General features: G+C 40.4%; 1 protein-coding gene across 2 annotated transcripts in view; it reads left to right on the plus strand.

Moving 5' to 3' along the window:
* Positions 1-18,870, plus strand: part of TOX3 (TOX high mobility group box family member 3) — a 176,085-nt gene that overhangs the window by 92,425 nt on the left and 64,790 nt on the right. For both annotated transcript variants that reach the window (XM_068261419.1, XM_068261420.1), the window contains one exon: positions 12,581-12,646. In XM_068261419.1, the coding sequence (XP_068117520.1) occupies positions 12,581-12,646 (66 nt within the window). The remainder of the gene's footprint in view (positions 1-12,580; positions 12,647-18,870) is intronic.

Consider the following 18,870-nt stretch of genomic DNA (forward strand, 5'->3'; position numbering starts at 1 on the left):
TGGGTGGAAATCTGTCGATCGATCCGTGTTTGCATTATCGATTTCACTGCAGATTCAATCAGTGATTTAATCTGCTGTCTGTCGGCAAGAAATCGCGTTAGTGTATGGGCATCTAGTAGGTTGGAGATTAGAAAAGACCCGTGAGAGATGGTTTGCTGGATGAAACTGATTAGAACAGATTACAGCAATTATTTATTCCACCCAGTTTCCCTGTACACTGTGGAGTGAGCATTTGTCATAAGAACGGATAGGGGAACATTGTACCTGTACTTCTAGAGAGAATTTTCCCTTATGAAGGAAATGGCTGCTCTTGATATATATATTTTGGGCGCATGAGGGGCACACTTGTTAAATGTGGGTTAAGACAGCAACACTTAGGAGCTTCTCTGGAATTTTACTGTCACTACTGTAAGCTGTCAGGCCTAGTGCACACCAAAAACCGCTAGCAGATCCGCAAAATGCTAGCAGATTTTGAAACGCTTTTTCTTATTTTTCTGCAGCGTTTCAGCTAGCGTTTTGCGGTTTTGTGTAGCGGTTTTGGTATAGAAGATTTCATGTATTGTTACAGTAAAGCTGTTACTGAACAGCTACTGTAACAAAAAACACCTGGCAAACCGCTCTGAAGGGCCGTTTTTCAGAGCGGTATGCGGTTTTCCTATACTTAACATTGAGGCAGAAACGCATCCGCAATCCAAAATCTGCAGCAGCCCGGGAGTGTGCGTTTCTGCAAAACGCCTCCCGCTCTGGTGTACACCAGCCCATTGAGATACATTACCCTAGCGGATCCGCACCCGCAAGCAGGTCGCAAACCGCAGCGGAAACGCTCTAGTGTGCACTAGGCCTCAGTTGGTAATGCAGAAGGTTTAGCAGATCTGCTTTCGATAAAAGTTTCTTAAAATTTGAATGGCTCAAAGCAATGCTTGTGTGGGCATCAGGCTGTGTAGTGCCACCATAAAGTGCAATAAGTACCTATTAAATGTGTAGAAAAATGCTTGTTCAACATATCAAATACTTTCCTTACATTAAAATGTGGAGGACTGCTTATCTTGCTCTCAGGGTCGGTTTTCACCAGGAGCTGCTATCGTTTCCAATTCGCCTGCAGCTCACCGCTCTACTGCCCAGCCGCAACCAAAATTGCTAAGCCGTGCCATGCACGGTGATAGGGATTCAGTTGTATGCTGCATAAAACTGCAGAATGCTCCAGATTCTAACGCTGTGCGATCTGGATGGCAAGCCACTAGGTAAATAGGCAGCATTTACCTGCCCCTCTTATACTTAGAAAAATGCTGCAGATTTGGCCTAGATTCAGGTTTAGTGGAAATAAGGCCTTACTCTTGTTAGCTGAATTGCAGAATTCACTAGAACTTGCAGCAATGTTTAACCTTCTGAGCGTTACGCCACTTGGGAGGTTTTCAACTTTAGAGTCCCCTGGATTAATCTAACAGATTGCATGGCTGCAAAAGGCTTAGCTAGCACTAGGCTAGCTAGTATAGGTGGCTGGCACCCCCCCCCCCCCGAATCACCCCTTGATCCAGGCACTTATACATTACCCAGCCTAATTTCAGTGATCGGCGCAGCCACCCCGCACAGTTTCTCTATGGGGATGATCGTACATGATGTCACCAACATCATGACATCATGCTCAGACCTGCTCCTCCCTATAGAGAGACCAGAGCTGTGCAGGGAGGCTGCGCCAATAACTGGAAGTAGGTTTAGGGGGTGCTGGCCACCTGTACTAGCTAGGTTAGTGCTAGCTAAGCCTTTTGCAGCCATGCAATCTGTTAGATTAATCCTGGGGGACTCCTGAGGCGAGCGGCATGCCCAACACAGTGTCGGGCATACCGCTCAGGAGGTAAAGATGGGTTAATGCTTGTTATGGCGCCGACGTATAAGAGATAATCGCCATGATTAATGTAGATGGAATTAGTGATTGGAGAGTTGGAGGAATTTAATATTTTGTAGATAGATTTCGACTACATGTTTAAAAATGTCCTATTTTTTAAGCAGTTAAAACAGTGGCATATTGTTTAAATATAGCATTATTTCCATATCCTGTATTTTTATATTCCATTAGCCCTTAAAAGTTCATTTTTTTTTTATTTTACAAGTTACTCAGTGACCTTCCTTCAACCTTTTGATTAATAGATTGCATGAGATTAAAGTGGGATGAAATTTCATATTAACTAAAAAAAAAAAAAATCATCCAATAAGAAATGACTCACTAATTCTGTTGTTTGTGTTCACTGTCAGACTGTGTGATATGAAACAAATATTTCTGCTGGTTTTTATCTTTATGGTTTATCTGTGATGCCAAAAGAGACATCACTTCTGCCCTTTTCTTTTCTTTCTATTTTTCCATCCAGATCCTTGATCAGAGAGGTATCTATCTGTTGGTCGATCTGGTGGCTATCGACCAGTGTATGGGTACCTTTAATTTTCTCCCCCTACTGCCACCACTTACTGTCCCTCCCACAGCAAACATCACCTTAACAGGATTATATCACTGTGTAAACTCTTCAAAGGGATAGTGGGATTACCTTATCTTACCTGAATTGGGAAGCTTTCTGTTATTTGCATGCTGAGATACTCTTGTTACTATAACTTAAAAAAAAAAAAAAACCTTCCCACAATCCTGCTGGCACTGTACAGTTCCTGCAGTTAGGCCAGTGATCTGCAAGCTTAGCTCTCCAGCTGCTAAGGAACTACAAGTCCCACAATGCATTTGCCTTCATGAATCATGACTGTGGCTGTGAGACTCCCGCAGTGCATTGTGGAAGTTGTAGTTCCTTAACAGCTGGAGAGCCAAGTTTGCAGATCACGGAGTTAGTCAAAGTCACACGGACCAGGTAAAATAAAGGGAAAAAAAGGAATTGTAAATATTTTTGTAGCACTATTTTTTTTTAGATTATTATTATTTTTTTTATGTTACAACCCTCTTTAAACCTAGTTTACAGTAAGGTAGAGGCAGTACATAAGTCTTGCGTGTTTTTGTTTTATAAATTGCTCTATTGGTTTCTTTCTGCATGACTTGCAGTTTATTGGAAACAGAGAAATCATTAGACATGGAAATAAGTCACAGGATACCCTAGAGCACAGACAGTTGTTCTACTCTGAAATTAGTAATTCTGGCTCTCCATTATTGTCACCTTGTCACTTCAAATGTTTTTTTTTTTTTTTAGCCGAAAAAAACTCACAATCAAACATATAGACCAGAGGGAGAAACATATTGTTTCATTACTGAATAGTTTTGTTTCTTGTACACACATAAAAGGTGCTTTTGTTACATTCGGAACATTGAGCTCCAGAGATGTTTTGTTAAACAGATCAATTTTCCTGCTGCTTGGACATAATACATCAGTTTATTTATAACCTACTCTAGTAGTTGGGGGACAATGAAAAGTAATGTTTCTTCAGGCTGTGCGCTAGTGAGATTTATTTGATTTGGGGAGAAAATGACATTCCAAAATGTAAGAACTGTGATTTAGATTGTGTTTTCTCTTTGTGGCCATTTCTTTTAAGCTTGACTTTTTGCAAAAGCTTAAAGGGCAACTTTTTTTTTCTTTCATCTGCACTTTTACAGAAAACTATGATTAGGATGGAGGTAGAGTGCAACTGTAATTCACCTTTTGTGTAAACCATCCATCTGTCAACCACTTTAAAATTACATTCCATGTAGCTCTTTAGTAGACCTGGCCAGTGAGATGTGAGCAATTCTGCTTTCCATGCAAATTTAATGCAGATTTCATACAGCTTGGCATGGGGCCAATAAAATGCACTCCCTGCTGATTTTCGATTGGCCCAGATACAAGATGCATGTGATTTTTCTCTAAATTACCATGCAGGGCAAAGTTATCTAATTGATTTCTACTCTTCAGTTTCATACCCCCGACCTACCTATTTTTGTATAGGGAGTGTGATCCTGAATCCTACCTGATAAAGAGTGAAGTGGTTTTGCCTACCTCAGACTACATGGCTGCATCATGTGCTTTGTTGCCATTCTTACTAGTGTGATTTGGAGTTAGTTCACACAAAGAGCGTTTTTCAAAGCCAAATATTTTGTTTACATCAATTCTGCAGCACCACCATGGCTGCTGGATGTACTTTTACGGTTGGAAGAAAACTTCTCTGCATTGGAAGAAATAGTGAGGCCATTTGTTTTGTTTTGTTTTTGTTTTTTGTTTTGTTTTTTAGTGTCACCTCTTAGCTAGCAGAAGCAGTAGCTCTGGTTGCAAACATGCTTGCACAATCCCTAGTGCCTGCAGGGGCCAGGTACTGGGGGTTAGGAGGAGACCCATTCAGAAGGTAGAGAGGGAACCTTTGAGGTATTTCAACTTTGTAGGTGAAAGTCCATTTCAACTCTTTTCATCATGCAGTGTTTTTATTTAGCACAACCTATGCTTTCATTAAGGCTCGGTTCACATTAGAGGGTTTGCAGATTGGATCCGTTTAAAACGGATCAGTTTTTATGAAAAATTGATCAGCTTTTCAAAGTGTTTGTATTTTTGTAGCTTACTTTTTTCTGTGAACTAAGCCGTTTTCAATTGCCCCTGGGATCTGGCTACCTGAAGGGCTGTTTTTTTTGGCCAATAGGAAGGAAACAGGCAATGCGTTTTTGCTTCTGTTTTGTGTGTAAAGTTCTGTTGGTGAAAGTAGGTCCGTTTTTGTATTGCCTTTCATTGTCTCTATGGGGATCTGTGCTCTGGGAAAAAGTGCCAAATCCGGACTCTCCTTTCAGGTTTCAAGCATGGAGCACAAAGATCAGTTTTTCTGTACAAGTAAAGACGGCCAGTAAATTTGTAGCTCTATTGGTGAAGCCGCACTCTCTGGCCAACCATCCAATCAGGAATGGTGAGGTGTGCAGAAAATCTGGTCCCGGACACCGCAGGATCAAAGCATCAAAGGAAAAACGTAATGATCCGCACCACCTCTAGCAAAATATCTGCATTTATTGTAAAAAAGACATACAAGTTATAAGACAGAACTGTGGGGCAAGACAGTCCACTGTTTCGGGCTCCTGCCCATCTTCAAGTTGGCCAGACGGCCAGTATATTTACCATTGTGATCCATGGCTCCGTTTCTGTCTGCTTCTCAAAATGTATCACACAGAAATATTTTTAAAACAAGTGTGAACCAGCTCCAACTCTTAAAATCCTAGTTTAAATTCACAAATGAATTGATATAACTAGGGGGAAACTTGGTATTTAACACATCTCATTACAACTAATGAGGGTTATCCAGTCATTTTGATTTAATCAATTAAGGAAACTTTAAGCACATTGGCCCTTGTTCAATGTTATGCTTTATCCTAAGAGTTATCTCCTTGGAAGTAATTATTCATCTTCTGTTTACATATCTATTTTACAAGGTTTCCATTCCCTTTGTTGTCGTAGTAGTTTCACACTAATCACTAATGAGTCACAGGTTTTGGGGGTGAGGGGCTTAATTTTAATGCTGCTAAACAAACCGTTACTGGTGTTGTGCAGTGTGTGACAAATTGTACAGAGAGAAAAGAGATTAACCTGACAGAGGTAAAATTTAATCACACTGGAAGAATACCATGGCCCATATGCAATTCACTTTTCACCTGAGTTTTTTCCTAGGTGATCACAACTTGTGGAAAAGGGCCCCCACTTTCCTCTGCCTGATTGTGTATGCTTTGCCTGCCCTTCACTATAGAAAGCGCATTGTCTCAGCATGAAAAAGATTGGCCAATCAGAGAGGAACAGAGGTGTGGGAGGGGAAAACAGGAGGGAAAGAGGCTTCAGCCAATCAGGCTGCGTTAGTTAAGTCTGAGGGGAAATAGAGTTGCAAAAAAGGACAACCCAGCATGCCCTGCAACTTCCTCTTTGTGCACCAAATAAGAGTCATGTAAATGATCATTTATCAACAAGAAAAGTAACAGTAATTTTAACTTTAGGACTGCCTGGTTAGCATCCTTATTACTAGTTTACCAGATAAAAATAAAGAATTGATTTTTTATTTTATGCCCGACACTTACTCTTTAAGGCAAGCTCTTCAGCGCCACTTCATGCAGAGTGCACACTTCACATGAAGATAGATGCATTACTATCTCAAATGAAAGAGAATTTTCCATTCTGTTTAGTGGTGATAGTGCATTACTTGGACAAGGACTTTATTCCCATTAAAATAAAATACAAAATGATACCAAATTTGTAGTTCAGTTTAACTGACAATCCTTACATCAATAAATAATTGTCACAAAGAACAATTACATTTCTTACCTCTGTGCTTCAATAGACACACAAAAATGGATCAACATGCATAAAATGAGCATAAAGGTAATTAAAACAAAGCTGCATGTAGAAAATATGGACATTTGCTCTTTTTAACAGCTGAGAGCTCTCGGTTCCTAAGGGGGAATGTGCATTCCAGCAAAGCTGACGTCTTGCGCAAATTCACTTTAATCATCCCTGGGCCAACTACAATATTATTCTTAAGTAAAGCAGAGTCCCTGCCAGGACGCTGCAAGATATATAGGTATATCCCCAGCTGATCACACTGTTCCTAAATTATAAGCTATTAATTATAGACTGATAAAGAGGCAAGAGATGTGTCACAGCCCTTCAGGTGGATGCTTTTCAAATTAGATGGACCATTGAAACCACCTGCTAATCTTAATGCTCGGGGCCTTATGTCCCTCATCGGTACACTGCAGTGTTAACATTGTTACCAGTTTTCCTAATTTCTCTAGGGCAAATACTAATTAATGGATACAGTTCGCAGCTGATTAGCAGTAGTTTCTTCAGTAATTACATTCGCATGCTAACTGTTCAGAAGAGGTTTCCTAACCCACTTCTTATTGCAATGAAAAACTCATTTGTTTTCTGAATTGTTTCAACTCTTGAGTTAATAGCTTTTTTCCCCTCTCCTTTATTTTTAGCCATTGTTACGTTTTGCCCATTTTGTTAAAATATAGAGATTTGCATTGTGGTATGGTTATTTTCCTTCTGCAGTCCTTATGTATAGGGTTCAATAAACCCACAATCTGACCTTCTTCAGAGCAATCTCTTAACAAGCTAGACTGTCTCATTAACAATAATATTTATATTAGAGACACAGCTAGTGGTTCTGGCCAACTGGCATTTGGATTACATCCCTACTATAAATATTATAGAGAAAGTAGACCACTTGATGAGTGATAATGTTTGACTAATAATATAGTTACTTAACATGTAGGTATGGAGACCATTAGAAGCTTGCAAATACTAATGCTGCCTCAAATGGATACTGTAGTAATCATTGTAAAAGCATAACTTTGCCACGTCCAGATAATTCGATAGCGCACCTACAGGTTACTGATTTTAGTATTGTTTCCCTATATGAAAGTCCTCCTTCCCAACCTCTCCATGAATTCAAAGGTCCCATTAGTAATCACGTTTGGTGGGGACAGGCCGAACTCCAGCACCCAATTTAATCACTCAGCGCACTATAGCAACAAATTTGCATTGTGGTCTATGGTGTCAGCTAATTTAAAAATAATTTCCATTGCCCAAGTTTCTTGTCTTGGGACAGAACATTAACAAAAAATATATTGTGAGATTTTCCTAGTATGAAGTGGCTAATATCTACCAAAAGTGGACCAACCAAGGACAACTGTTAACTGCTGGAGGGTTCATAGGTGCCCGAAGTTTACTGTTAATTGTGGAAAGTGAAGGTTAGCCCATCTGGCCCAGTCATGGACAAGAGCTGAATATAACATAAATTGCTTAAAAAAAGTGTCTTTATTGGGTGTAAAATGGCTTGCTACATATGAATTTACATAGCTGTAGACCAGTCAGAATGTATGTTACCTTCTACAAACAAAGCTGCCTAAGTAAGACATATCAGCATTAGAAATAGATCATGGTGGAGCGCTGGAAGATGCCCTGGTCTGAATAATCTAATTTTCTTATAGATCATGCAAATATTACATACATGAAAAGCCAGTCCAGTCCATGGAAGTGCAATATCACTACTTACAGGACAAAACTTATCTTCTGCTAACATGTTGGTGCGAGATAGCACAGGATTCTTTCTGAGATCTTGTGAAGTCCATGCCTTCTTACTTTAGAGCTGTTTTGCGCCATATGGGTAACCTACATATTTTTAGGCAGTTTGTTTTAAACATTTGGTTGATCAGTATGTAATGTAGTAGTTTACACAAATATGATGGTTTTTAATTAGCTAAATCTATTTTGGAGGCGTGTGTGAAAGTGAGAGGAGTTCCCAACAAAATGGTGACTATTGTGTCTGAAGATCAATAGCTCGGACCGTGTGTTGTTGCTATAATTGCAAGAAATATATTTGGAATCAATGCATGGCTAGAAAATAGTAGCTAGCTGCCAATTTAAAAAGGTAATTTTAATAATCATTGTAAATGTAATACAAAATGTTGTGTGTTATTTCTTGATAGAAGTTTAGTCTTTATTTGAAATTTTGAAAAAGTTAGCTAAGCACATGGTAAGGAAAAGTAAAGGTTGCGTGCAAGGTTAAGGCCAGGGGTGGTTAGGGGAGTAGAGATGGAAAAAAATGGTGTTTAATGTGGGATCAGGAAGAAGTTATTGTAGAAGCCAATGGGTGAGACTGGAGTAAGGCTAGGCATAGGTGTTCAGGGAATCTTTAAAAGCTTGTGTTAGGAGAATTCCATTGACATTATATTTTATGCAGATATGAATAGGTGCCCAAATTTAAGGGGCACTATGGCTAATTTCTTTTAAGTGCCTTTAACATAAGTATTAGTATGTGAAACATTGTTAATGACATTTATTTTGCATGATCAAAAGGTTTTTTTACACTGCCACTAGCTATTTATTCCTAATGAGGCACGTCGGAAGATTTACCTTCCTGACGCCGAATCCCATAATCCATTGTCATATAGGAGGCATCTGTAACTGTAGAATGTGTTGCTAATACTCCCCCCCCCCCCCCCCCCCGTCTGCTCAGCGAGGGTCAATCCAACTGTAACGGACACCTATTGTAGCTGTGGTAACCAGCACACAACGGACGATAGGTGTCCGTCGCTGTGCCAGGGGTCCTCAGCGGGCAGCGTGAAGCTATAGAGACGTAAAGCAGCTGCAGCCTACACACATCTCAGTAACTGCACGTTACTGCCGTGCCGTTACAGTTGGATTGATCCTCGCTGAGCGGATGGGGGGGAAGTATTAGCAACACATTCCACAGCTACAGATGCCTACTATATGACGATGGATTATGCCGATTTGGCGTTGGGAAGGTAAATCTTCCGACGTGCCTCATTAGGAATAAATGGCTAGTGGCAGTGTAAAAAAAAACTTTTGATCAGCCAAAATAAATGTCATTAACAATGTTTTACATACTAATACTTATGTTAAAGGCCCTTAAAAGGAAGAAATTAGCCATAGTGCCCCTTTAATTATGCCATGTTGAAACCTTAAGGCAGAATAGCTGTGTTACACAAGTATGTGCATTAAAATATTTTGGCTTTAAAACCAAACTAATCTAACTTGTATCCTTGTCAGCTGTGTATTTATCTGTTTGGTTAGCGTTTTTCTTGGCTGGAAAAATGGACAGTGTATATGTTACGGCCAGAACCCGAAGTTTGGCCACTTCTAGTTCTGGCCGGCCACTTCGGGTTCTGGCCGGCCATTGTGCGAAGTGGCCACTGCGCTGCGGCCAATGTGAGGAATGGAATGAATCCTGTAACATTCATGTATCTTCTGACCGCAGCGCAGCGGCCAAACGTATCGCAACTTAGTTATTTTAATGAAATTAAGCCGGCGGCAATGAAACAGATGAAGCCGCCGGCTTTTTCTCTGCCTCTCTCTCTCTCCTTCCTCTCCCCGCCTCTCTCTCCTTCTCTTATTATGGGCAGCACTCGTGTCCCCCCTTCAGAGTCGTTCGTCGCGCCAGGGAGAGCAGAGCGGGGAGGCTGCAGACATCGCTTCTGCCAGCACCCCGCTCTGCAGGAACGGCAGGCTTCCCTGGTGCGACGAACGACTCTGGAGGGGGACACGTAGTGCTGCCCATAATAAGAGAAGGAGAGAGAGGCGGGGGGGAGGAGAGAGAAAGAGGCAGAGAAAAAGCCGCCGGCTTAATTTCATTAAAATAACTAAGTTGCGATAGGTTTGGCCGCTGCGCTGGGGCCAGAATATACATGAATGTTACAGGATTCATTCCATTCCTCACATTGGCCGCAGTGCAGCGGCCACTTCGCACATTGGCCGGCCAGAACCCGAAGTGGCCGGCCAGAACTAGAAGTGGCCAAACTTCGGGTTCTGGCCGTAACATATATAAAGATTGACTTTCATTGGAAGATTTTACCAATTTTTGTACTTGTAGCCTAACCTGCAGGATCCACAGCATTTGAGATGTAATACTCTTAAATTTTTAGATCTTGATTTTTAATATAGCACAACCGGCATCTAGATTAACACGTAGGTCACATAACACTTCTAACATTTTCTGAAAAAATTTGTCAAAATTCCTTATAAAGACAAAGGCATAAGTAAACAGAAAACTTTTTAGTCCCTTTTCACACAGTTATGTTGTAGTTTAATGCTATTTATAGTTGATAACATTTTTCAGAAGTTCCAATTCAGTCTTTCTGAAATATTACCACAATATGTTGTTTTACATTTTAATGCGTAAAGATTTCCTTGCTTCCTGTGTGGGGGTGGTAAGAGATGCAAATAATTCTGAGTTGATGCATAGTTCTACAAATGTATGCAGCTTGAAAATGGACCAATCCTTTGAAGCTGAAGTAGCACCCAAGTGGTCCATTATCAAATTATATAAATTTGCATGCAAAATTTGCGAAAATTCTGCATCAACTCAGAATTATTTGCATCTCTCTTGCAGGATCTAACCCTCTCCAATCCTTTTTCCCCAATATCCCATGTCCATTGTCTTCTCCCCATGAGTGTGCTGGAGGGAGCCTGGGTGATCGGGCAAAAAGGATCAGCGGCAGGGTTCATCCGGCTCTGTACTTCTTCGCTCTAGAGCGAGGAGGTGACCCGGTGTCAGTGGCAGGGCCAGAACCAGTTCACACGCTATATCCCTGCCCAGAGTCCTTTTATTACATGGCACTCAGTTCTGCTGCATGGGACTTTGACCGACACTTTGATCCACATAGGGGGAAGCCTGCTGGACCAGATTTTGGCAGTGGCGCCCGTACAATCAGAACAAATGTAATATTTATATTGTATGGAACAGCAGTGGGGGATGTACCCAGTGGCGATCAGAGTGTCTTACATAGTCCAACACTTTGATCTGAATAGGATGACACTGTGTTTGACTTTATCAGCAACAGCACCTCTGGCAGCAGCCGTGGGCCTATAGAGGAAAAGGCCAATGTCGGACGTAGTTCAACATAGGATTGTAAAGGTTTGAAATCCCGGGGTTAAAGGACAACTGAAGTGAGAAGACTTTGGAGGCTGCCATATTTATAACCTTTTAAACCATAACCGTTGCCTGGCAGCCCTGCTGATCTATTTGGCTGCAGTTGGTAACACCAGAAACAATCATGTGGCTTATGTTGACAATAATGTCAGAAACACCTGATCTGCTTGTATAGGGTCTATGGCTAAAAGTATTAGAGGCAAAGGATCAGTAGGAATTCCAGACAACTGGTATTGTTTAAAAGGAAATAAATATGGCAGCCTCCATATCCCTCTCTTCACAGTTGTCCTTTATGCTGGGAATGCATGGGTCGATCCGGCGGCCGATTAGCCGCCGGATCGACCCTAGCCGCGTCCCCGCTCGTCCATGCGTGCACACGGATTGATCTGCCATTGTCCGCCCGCCGGCGGGGATCGAGTGGGCGGGAGTCGAGCGGCTTGATCGGGCCAGCTGAATATTATCAGCTGGTCAATACACGGTACAGAAACGTACCGTGTATCCCCAGCATTAACCACAGGAATGCTGCCTAGGATCGCCAGGCCTCTCTCTTTTTTTAGTAGTTCTTCGTATTGTTTTTAATATATACATAAGGACTGCGCTAGAATCTGCAATGTGCGTAATTAAACCTGTGTGCTATAGGTTGACTTTAAAAGAAGAAAAAAAAAGTAGTTTGTTTTTGTATTTTATTAGCAAGGCAATACGAGCCAACTGTTTACTACGATTGTACCTTTGCTTGTATTTTAATGTACTAGGAAAAAGGCTGATTGTTATGCTTTAACATAGTTAGCGTACTGCTTTTTCCATTTAGGTAATGGCCTTATTTTCTACTGCAAAAACATTGACATTGTCCTTAGTTACATGTCCAAAGTCATTTTGGATATAGCCGCTACATTTATGTGAACATCCATGCTACCGTGATTGAACAGCACAGATCTATTACTGAGCCAAGGTGTTTTATGCATAAAATATCATTTTGTTGGAGTGGAACACAGTAATTACATTTCTAATGCAGGATGACTGGCTGCCTGTATGCTTTCAGATTTCTGCTTTTCTGTGAAACAACATTTATCTTCCTCCAATATGATGGATGAATAGAAATGTTTGGTATTACTTTGTTTGGATCATTATAAGCTGAAATATATCAAACTCCAGATTTCCTAAGCAAAACAATTTTCTCTCTTCTCTCCCCTCTATTCTTTTTCAGTTTGGAAATAATAACAACTACATGAATATGGCAGAAGCCAATAATGCGTTTCTCGCCGCAAATGAGGTAGGTGTACTTTTATCTCATCTCATATACATCTGTTTGCTTAGATAATTTAGCAGACGGGGGATAAATAAGATTGAAACACTGCATCTGAATGTGTTTCATGGAGCACAAAATAAAGACTTTAATGAGAAAGAAAATAACCTGACAGTACTACATTACCACTCAATTTAGCTGGCCATAAGGCAGATACTCCCGTAGCATGCCAATGCAGTAGACACTTGCCTAATGGGAAATCAAGCACTGTATGAACAAGGGGACTGTTCTGACAGTTAAAAAAAAGCATAGATTTTTCATTTTGCCGGTTTCAGCACTTTTTATATTAAAAAAAAGAGATATTGTTATACTGGATTTTCCATTAAGCACAAAACATAAAAAGCATACCTTATCTCTGGGTCTCAGAGCCAATGCTTCCGTTTATTAAAATAAAGCTATAGGCAATGCAGTAATCCAAAGCAACCAATTAAAGATAATGTGTGAAAATATGTCTTCCTGAAAAGCAACCGTTGGTGACGTTGCTATGGCATGTATTAAAGTTATGAAGGATGGAGTTTGCGATTCGCCATCTTTTGTGGGCAACGTCGTGTCAAGAACCTTTTTCACAAATACGAGGGGATATCATAAAGTGTTTTTTTTTTTATTTATTTTTTTTATTACCCAGAAGTTATAGTATATCGATGAAATATCATCATCATTGGTCTCTGAAGGTCTATACCCACTTAGTGATTTTCACAAATGATTTTTCACACAACATCATGCAACATTCGTTTACGATGTTTGACACACGCCACCCGCAGTGATCGTTCATTTTTGAACGACCAACATGTCCAATTAGGTCATTGAGGATCGTTCTTATCCTCATTGGCTTGCTCAGGTTTTTTTCCTGATCGTTCATTTCTGACACCACAAACAATGTTTACTTATTCGACCAGATGGATTGGGGAAACAATCATTCAGAATCATATTTATTCGCCAAGTACGACCGTGTCGTACTCTGATTTGCTTGTAGTTCACATGGCATAGGCAAATATATATATATATATATATATATAATATCATACATATATTACAGAGAAATACAGTTTATCGCTGGAGATCCCCAATCCATCTGGCCGCAGTGGGTATGGAGCGTAAGTGCGTGATGTTGAGAAAATCAGCTCATCAGCTATCCTCACAATAATGTCATAAGATTGGCAACCATTTCCACAAACTGCCATCATCTAGTTGTGAATTTGCCGGGCACTATTACCCTTCAAATGCAGGAAATGTATCACACTTCAGGCCTCAAACTTTTCCATTGTACACTTCCGTCATTTCTTGTACAACCTGTAAAAGAAATAATGGATACAATGAGCTGATATTCTGAACATCATGCACTTAAGGACCAATGATGACACTGACAGAATGTCATAAATATACCATAATAACTTCCGAGGGATCATTAACACTTTACAAAACACCCTTGTATGTTTTACGAGTACACATCAAGTGTGTGTTTAATACCTTTTAGATATCCTCTTGCCCTTTTTAATTACCTTAAAATAATTAATCAGGTTTATTTATACAGTGTGGGATTTAACATTTTTAATCTCTATACTTACTATAATGGTGATTTCATTGTGACAAGTCAAAGTACCCCTTTAGCTCAAGGTAAGATACACTATATTGACAAAAGTATTGAAACACTCCTCCAAATTACTGAGTTTTTCCAATCACTTTCATGGCCCCAGGTGTAAAAAAAAAAAGTATGCACCTAGGCATGCAGATTGCTTCTACAAACATTTGTGAAAGAATGGGTCACTCTCTGGAGTTCAGTGAATTGCAGTGCGGTACTGTGATATGATGCTCCCTTTGCGATACATCTTTTTGTGACATTTACTTGCTACTAAATGTTCCACGATTAGGGATGATAAATGAGGTGCAAATATTTCCAAAGTCATGCAGGATTATGTAAATTGTTATGCAAATATATGCAGCTTGAAAATCAATGGGCCAATCAATTTAAACCTAGGTGAGACTTGATTGGTCCATTTTCATGCTGCGTAAAAAATCACATCTGCATACATATTTACATAATCTTTCATTTTTTTTTTATTTTTTTCTAGTAGAAAATAAGGTAGAAAATAGGGTCATTACATAATAAAGTAAAGGGCAATATGCTAACTTTTGGTGAAACAAAATAATAAGCCTTCTTCTGACTACTTTAAAATAAAGCAAGCTAATGTACAATCACAGTACGTAGTTTCCTCTTATTTCTATTTGCAGCCCGTACCCTCACCCTTGCCCAATTGTTTGGAACCAAGACTGCATCACCTCTTATAATTCCAGACTATCGTAGCTTCCATACTCAAAGCCTACCAGACACGTGTGCTGGCTAGTGTTGGTCTTTAGTAGGTAGGATAGTCCAGAACTATGGGAAACAACTTTTTTGTCGATTTGCACAATTGCGCAGTTACCTGAAAGTGAAAAGGACTGGAATCCACGTTGCATTGATTTCATTAAGACAGATATTACATTAGTAACCATAGCACAGTGATAGTCAAACTTGCCTCTCCAGCTGTTAAGGAACTACAAGTCCCACAATGCATCTGCCTTTATGAATCATGATTGTGGGTGTCAGACTCCTGCAATGCATTGTTGGACTTGTAGTTCCTTAACAGCTGGAGAGCAAAGTTTGCATACCACTGGCATAGCACATGATTCACTTGATTCTAGTCTTACTTCAGGCAATTAAAACATTTTGATGCCATTTTCTATAATAATTTTTTTTCTGCGAGAATAAAGGATCTCTTTTCTTGTTTGTGGTCAGATCAACTTATTGATCAGTATATTTGATCTCTGTGATTGTCTCTGTGTTATGCATTGTAACAACCTGCCATGGGCCTTTGTTTTTGAGCAAGTAGATCGACTCCACTTTTAAATGTATGTAGATCTTATAGTTCAGCTGACTTAAAGCAAATTGATGACAAAAACAAAAAGTTTAAATACTTGCCTACATAGAGGGAAACTTCTAGATGATCCAGAGGTTCTCATCCAACCCAACGCTTCTCGCCGGAAACGTCTCACCCATGGCTGCACTTAGCAGGTGAAAGGTTGATCTGCCCCTGCGCAGTAACACATGGGGTAAAAAGCCATGATACTGCAAGCGGTGCCATGATACTTCTCCGGCACGGTCTGTTCTTTAGGCCTATGCAGTCTGGCCATGCTCCTACATGGAGGTCATTGCAGCTGTGCCAACTTATTTGACAAAGTGTACTGGTGTTGGAATGACAAGGTCAAAGGGGATGTGGGGAGCCTTTAGGGCTATCCAGAGGCTCCCTCTACTGAGGAAAGTATCTGCCTGTAATGTTTTTTTGTTTGTAACAGGTTCACTTTAAGCTACATTCAGAATCTCAATTTCAGTATGCTTAAAAAAATGTTAAATTATCATTAGTGTGAAGAATACTTTGCAGACGCACTTTTTGGCTACAGTCAAACAGTCTGTTCTGTCCTATGGAGAAGGAATGACAAACGAGATGAGGAGGGGGTGCTTAACAATAGCTCTCATTTGCTGGTGTTTAGTGATCTGTCAGGAGGAAAGAGTAAGTGACATGGGGGGTTTGATGCACCAAGCTGCACAGAAACCTGATGGCTGTAGTAACAGTAAAGGTAGCTATACACTGGTTGATTTGCCATCAGATTCAACCAACAGATAGATCCCTCTCTGATCGACTCTGATCAGAGAGGGATCATATGGCTGCCTTTACTGCAAACAGATTGTGAACCGATTTCAGCCTGAAACCGTTCACAATCTGTGGTGGTGGTGCTGCCGCTGCCCCCGCCCACCCGCATACATTACCTGTTCCGCCGGCGCAACTCCCCAGGTTTCCGCTGTCTTCTCCGCTCTGGTCTGGTCTCCGGGTCCGGCATACTTCACTTCCTCCTGTCCCGGCAGGAAGTTTAAACAGTAGAGCGCCCTCTACTGTTTAAACTTCCTGCCGGGACAGGAGGAAGTGAAACATGCCGGAGACCAGAGCGGAGAAGACAGCGGAGACCTGGAGAGTCGTGCCGGCGGAGCAGGTAATGTATTGCCGCTCTATTGCGTCGATTGCCGGGCACTCAAACGCCGCTAGTGATGCGCTTCCTACCCGCGGGCGTTCGGTAATTTCCCGCACGGAGCAATCGACGAGATCGGTCTAATTCGGGATGAAATAGATCGAGATTTAGCGTGCAGCGTGAACGATGTGACAGCAGATTCGATCCTAGTGATCGAATCTGCTGTCGATCCGCGGGGAATCGGCCTAGTGTATGGCCAGCTTAAGACTGCAGTAATAACAGTAGTAACAGTCAGATTACCGCAGCTTTGTGCACCAATCCCATTTTGTGATAGGGGTATTGATGTCAGATTTTTGCCTGAGATGGTCAAAAATGACCTCTGTGCTTACCTACAATTTAATCAAAATGTGCATTTTTTTATAGGGGTAAGAATACAGTGTTCACCATGTCATCTTGTTTAGTAAGTGAATAGATGAGCTCCAAGTCGACAGTTTATCAAAGATGTAAAAGACTGAATTAGATGTATTTCTCAATCATCACCACTAGTACACAACATTATATTAAAAAAAAAAGTGTTGCTTAGCCAGTTGTTGGCTACTATCTAAAATAATACCTTCTAGTACTCCATGTAAGGCGAGGTCATAACAAAGGATGACCTCATGCTGTCAGTTCGTGGTTCTATCAACACAGCTACCCCCGCTGTAAGACTACTGACGTCCATTAAAGCTAAAAATGCACTTTTACTTGATTCAGATACTCCAATCAAAGAACAAGTAAAGGAAATGAAATCTATTGGATTAGAGCTGATAGGGATTTAGAAGTCTTTCTTCTATTGTGAACTTGACCTAGTGCAATATTCATACACAGTGCAGTTGATTTACTGATCAATAGGACAGTTGGAAAATTAGCATTCCACTCACTTGTCCCATCTTTTCCATAGCCATCAAGACTTGCTTAGATAATCGAATAATGTTTGGCAAGGGGCCCAGTATTTGTTTGCGATAATGAACACAAAACCCCATCTGTAAGGATAACATAATGTTTCATTCTAGAGAATTTCTTCCTACATTTGAATCGAGCATTGATGAAAAGTCCACTGCTAGCAGCTGTTAAGAAACAATTTAATTCCAGCTGTGATAATTCACCATGGCAGACATAGGCTGTTATATGTTGATACAACAACCACTCTGCATTTGCATTTTTATCAAAAGGAACAAATGTTTTCAACATTTCCGTACAGATGGCATTTAACCATCCACACCCTGTTTACTGCTCTTTTATTTTATGTATGACGTTTCTCATTTAAATAAACACATGTATTCTATATACCACAGCAGCCACCAGTGTGAATTATTTTATGTTTGATGGATATTTTTAATTGAAGTAGCTGAACTTGTTATCTGAATTTGCACATTTATACTTTAATAGTATTACGGAGTATTGGTATATTTTTAAAATCTGCTTTTTAATCTCTTAACGATACTTGATGCATTCTTTACAATAACAATGAATTGCTTAGTGGGGATTCGGGAGCAATTACATAGTTACGTAGTTATTTTGTTTGAAAAAAGACATACGTCCATCGAGTTCAACCAGAGAACAAGTACAACTCCAGCCTGCTCCCTCACATATCCCTGTTGATCCAGAGGAAGGTGAAAAAACCCTTACAAGGCATACTCCAATTAGCCCCAAAAGGGAAAAAATTCCTTCCCGACTCCAGATGGCAATCAGATAAAATCCCTGGATCAACATCATTAGGCATTATCTAGTAATTGTAGCCATGGATGTCTTTCAACGCAAGGAAAGCATCTAAACCCCCTTTAAATGCAGGTATAGAGTTTGCCATAACGACTTCCTTTGGCAATGCATTCCACATCTTAATCACTTTTACTGTAAAGAACCCTTTCCTAAATAAATGGCTAAAACGTTTTTCCTCCATGCGCAGATCATGTCCTCTAGTCCTTTGAGAAGGCCTAGGGACAAAAAGCTCATCTGCCAAGCTATTATATTGCCCTCTGATGTATTTATACATGTTAATTAGATCCCCTCTAAGGCGTCTTTTCTCTAGACTAAATAAACCCAGTTTATCTAACCTTTTTTGGTAAGTGAGACCTTCCATCCCATGTATCAATTTTGTTGCTCGTCTCTGCACCTGCTCTAAAACTGCAATATCTTTTATGTAATGTGGTGCC

This window comes from Hyperolius riggenbachi, chromosome 11 (genome assembly GCF_040937935.1).
Source record: "Hyperolius riggenbachi isolate aHypRig1 chromosome 11, aHypRig1.pri, whole genome shotgun sequence".
Taxonomy (NCBI): Eukaryota; Metazoa; Chordata; class Amphibia; order Anura; family Hyperoliidae; genus Hyperolius; species Hyperolius riggenbachi.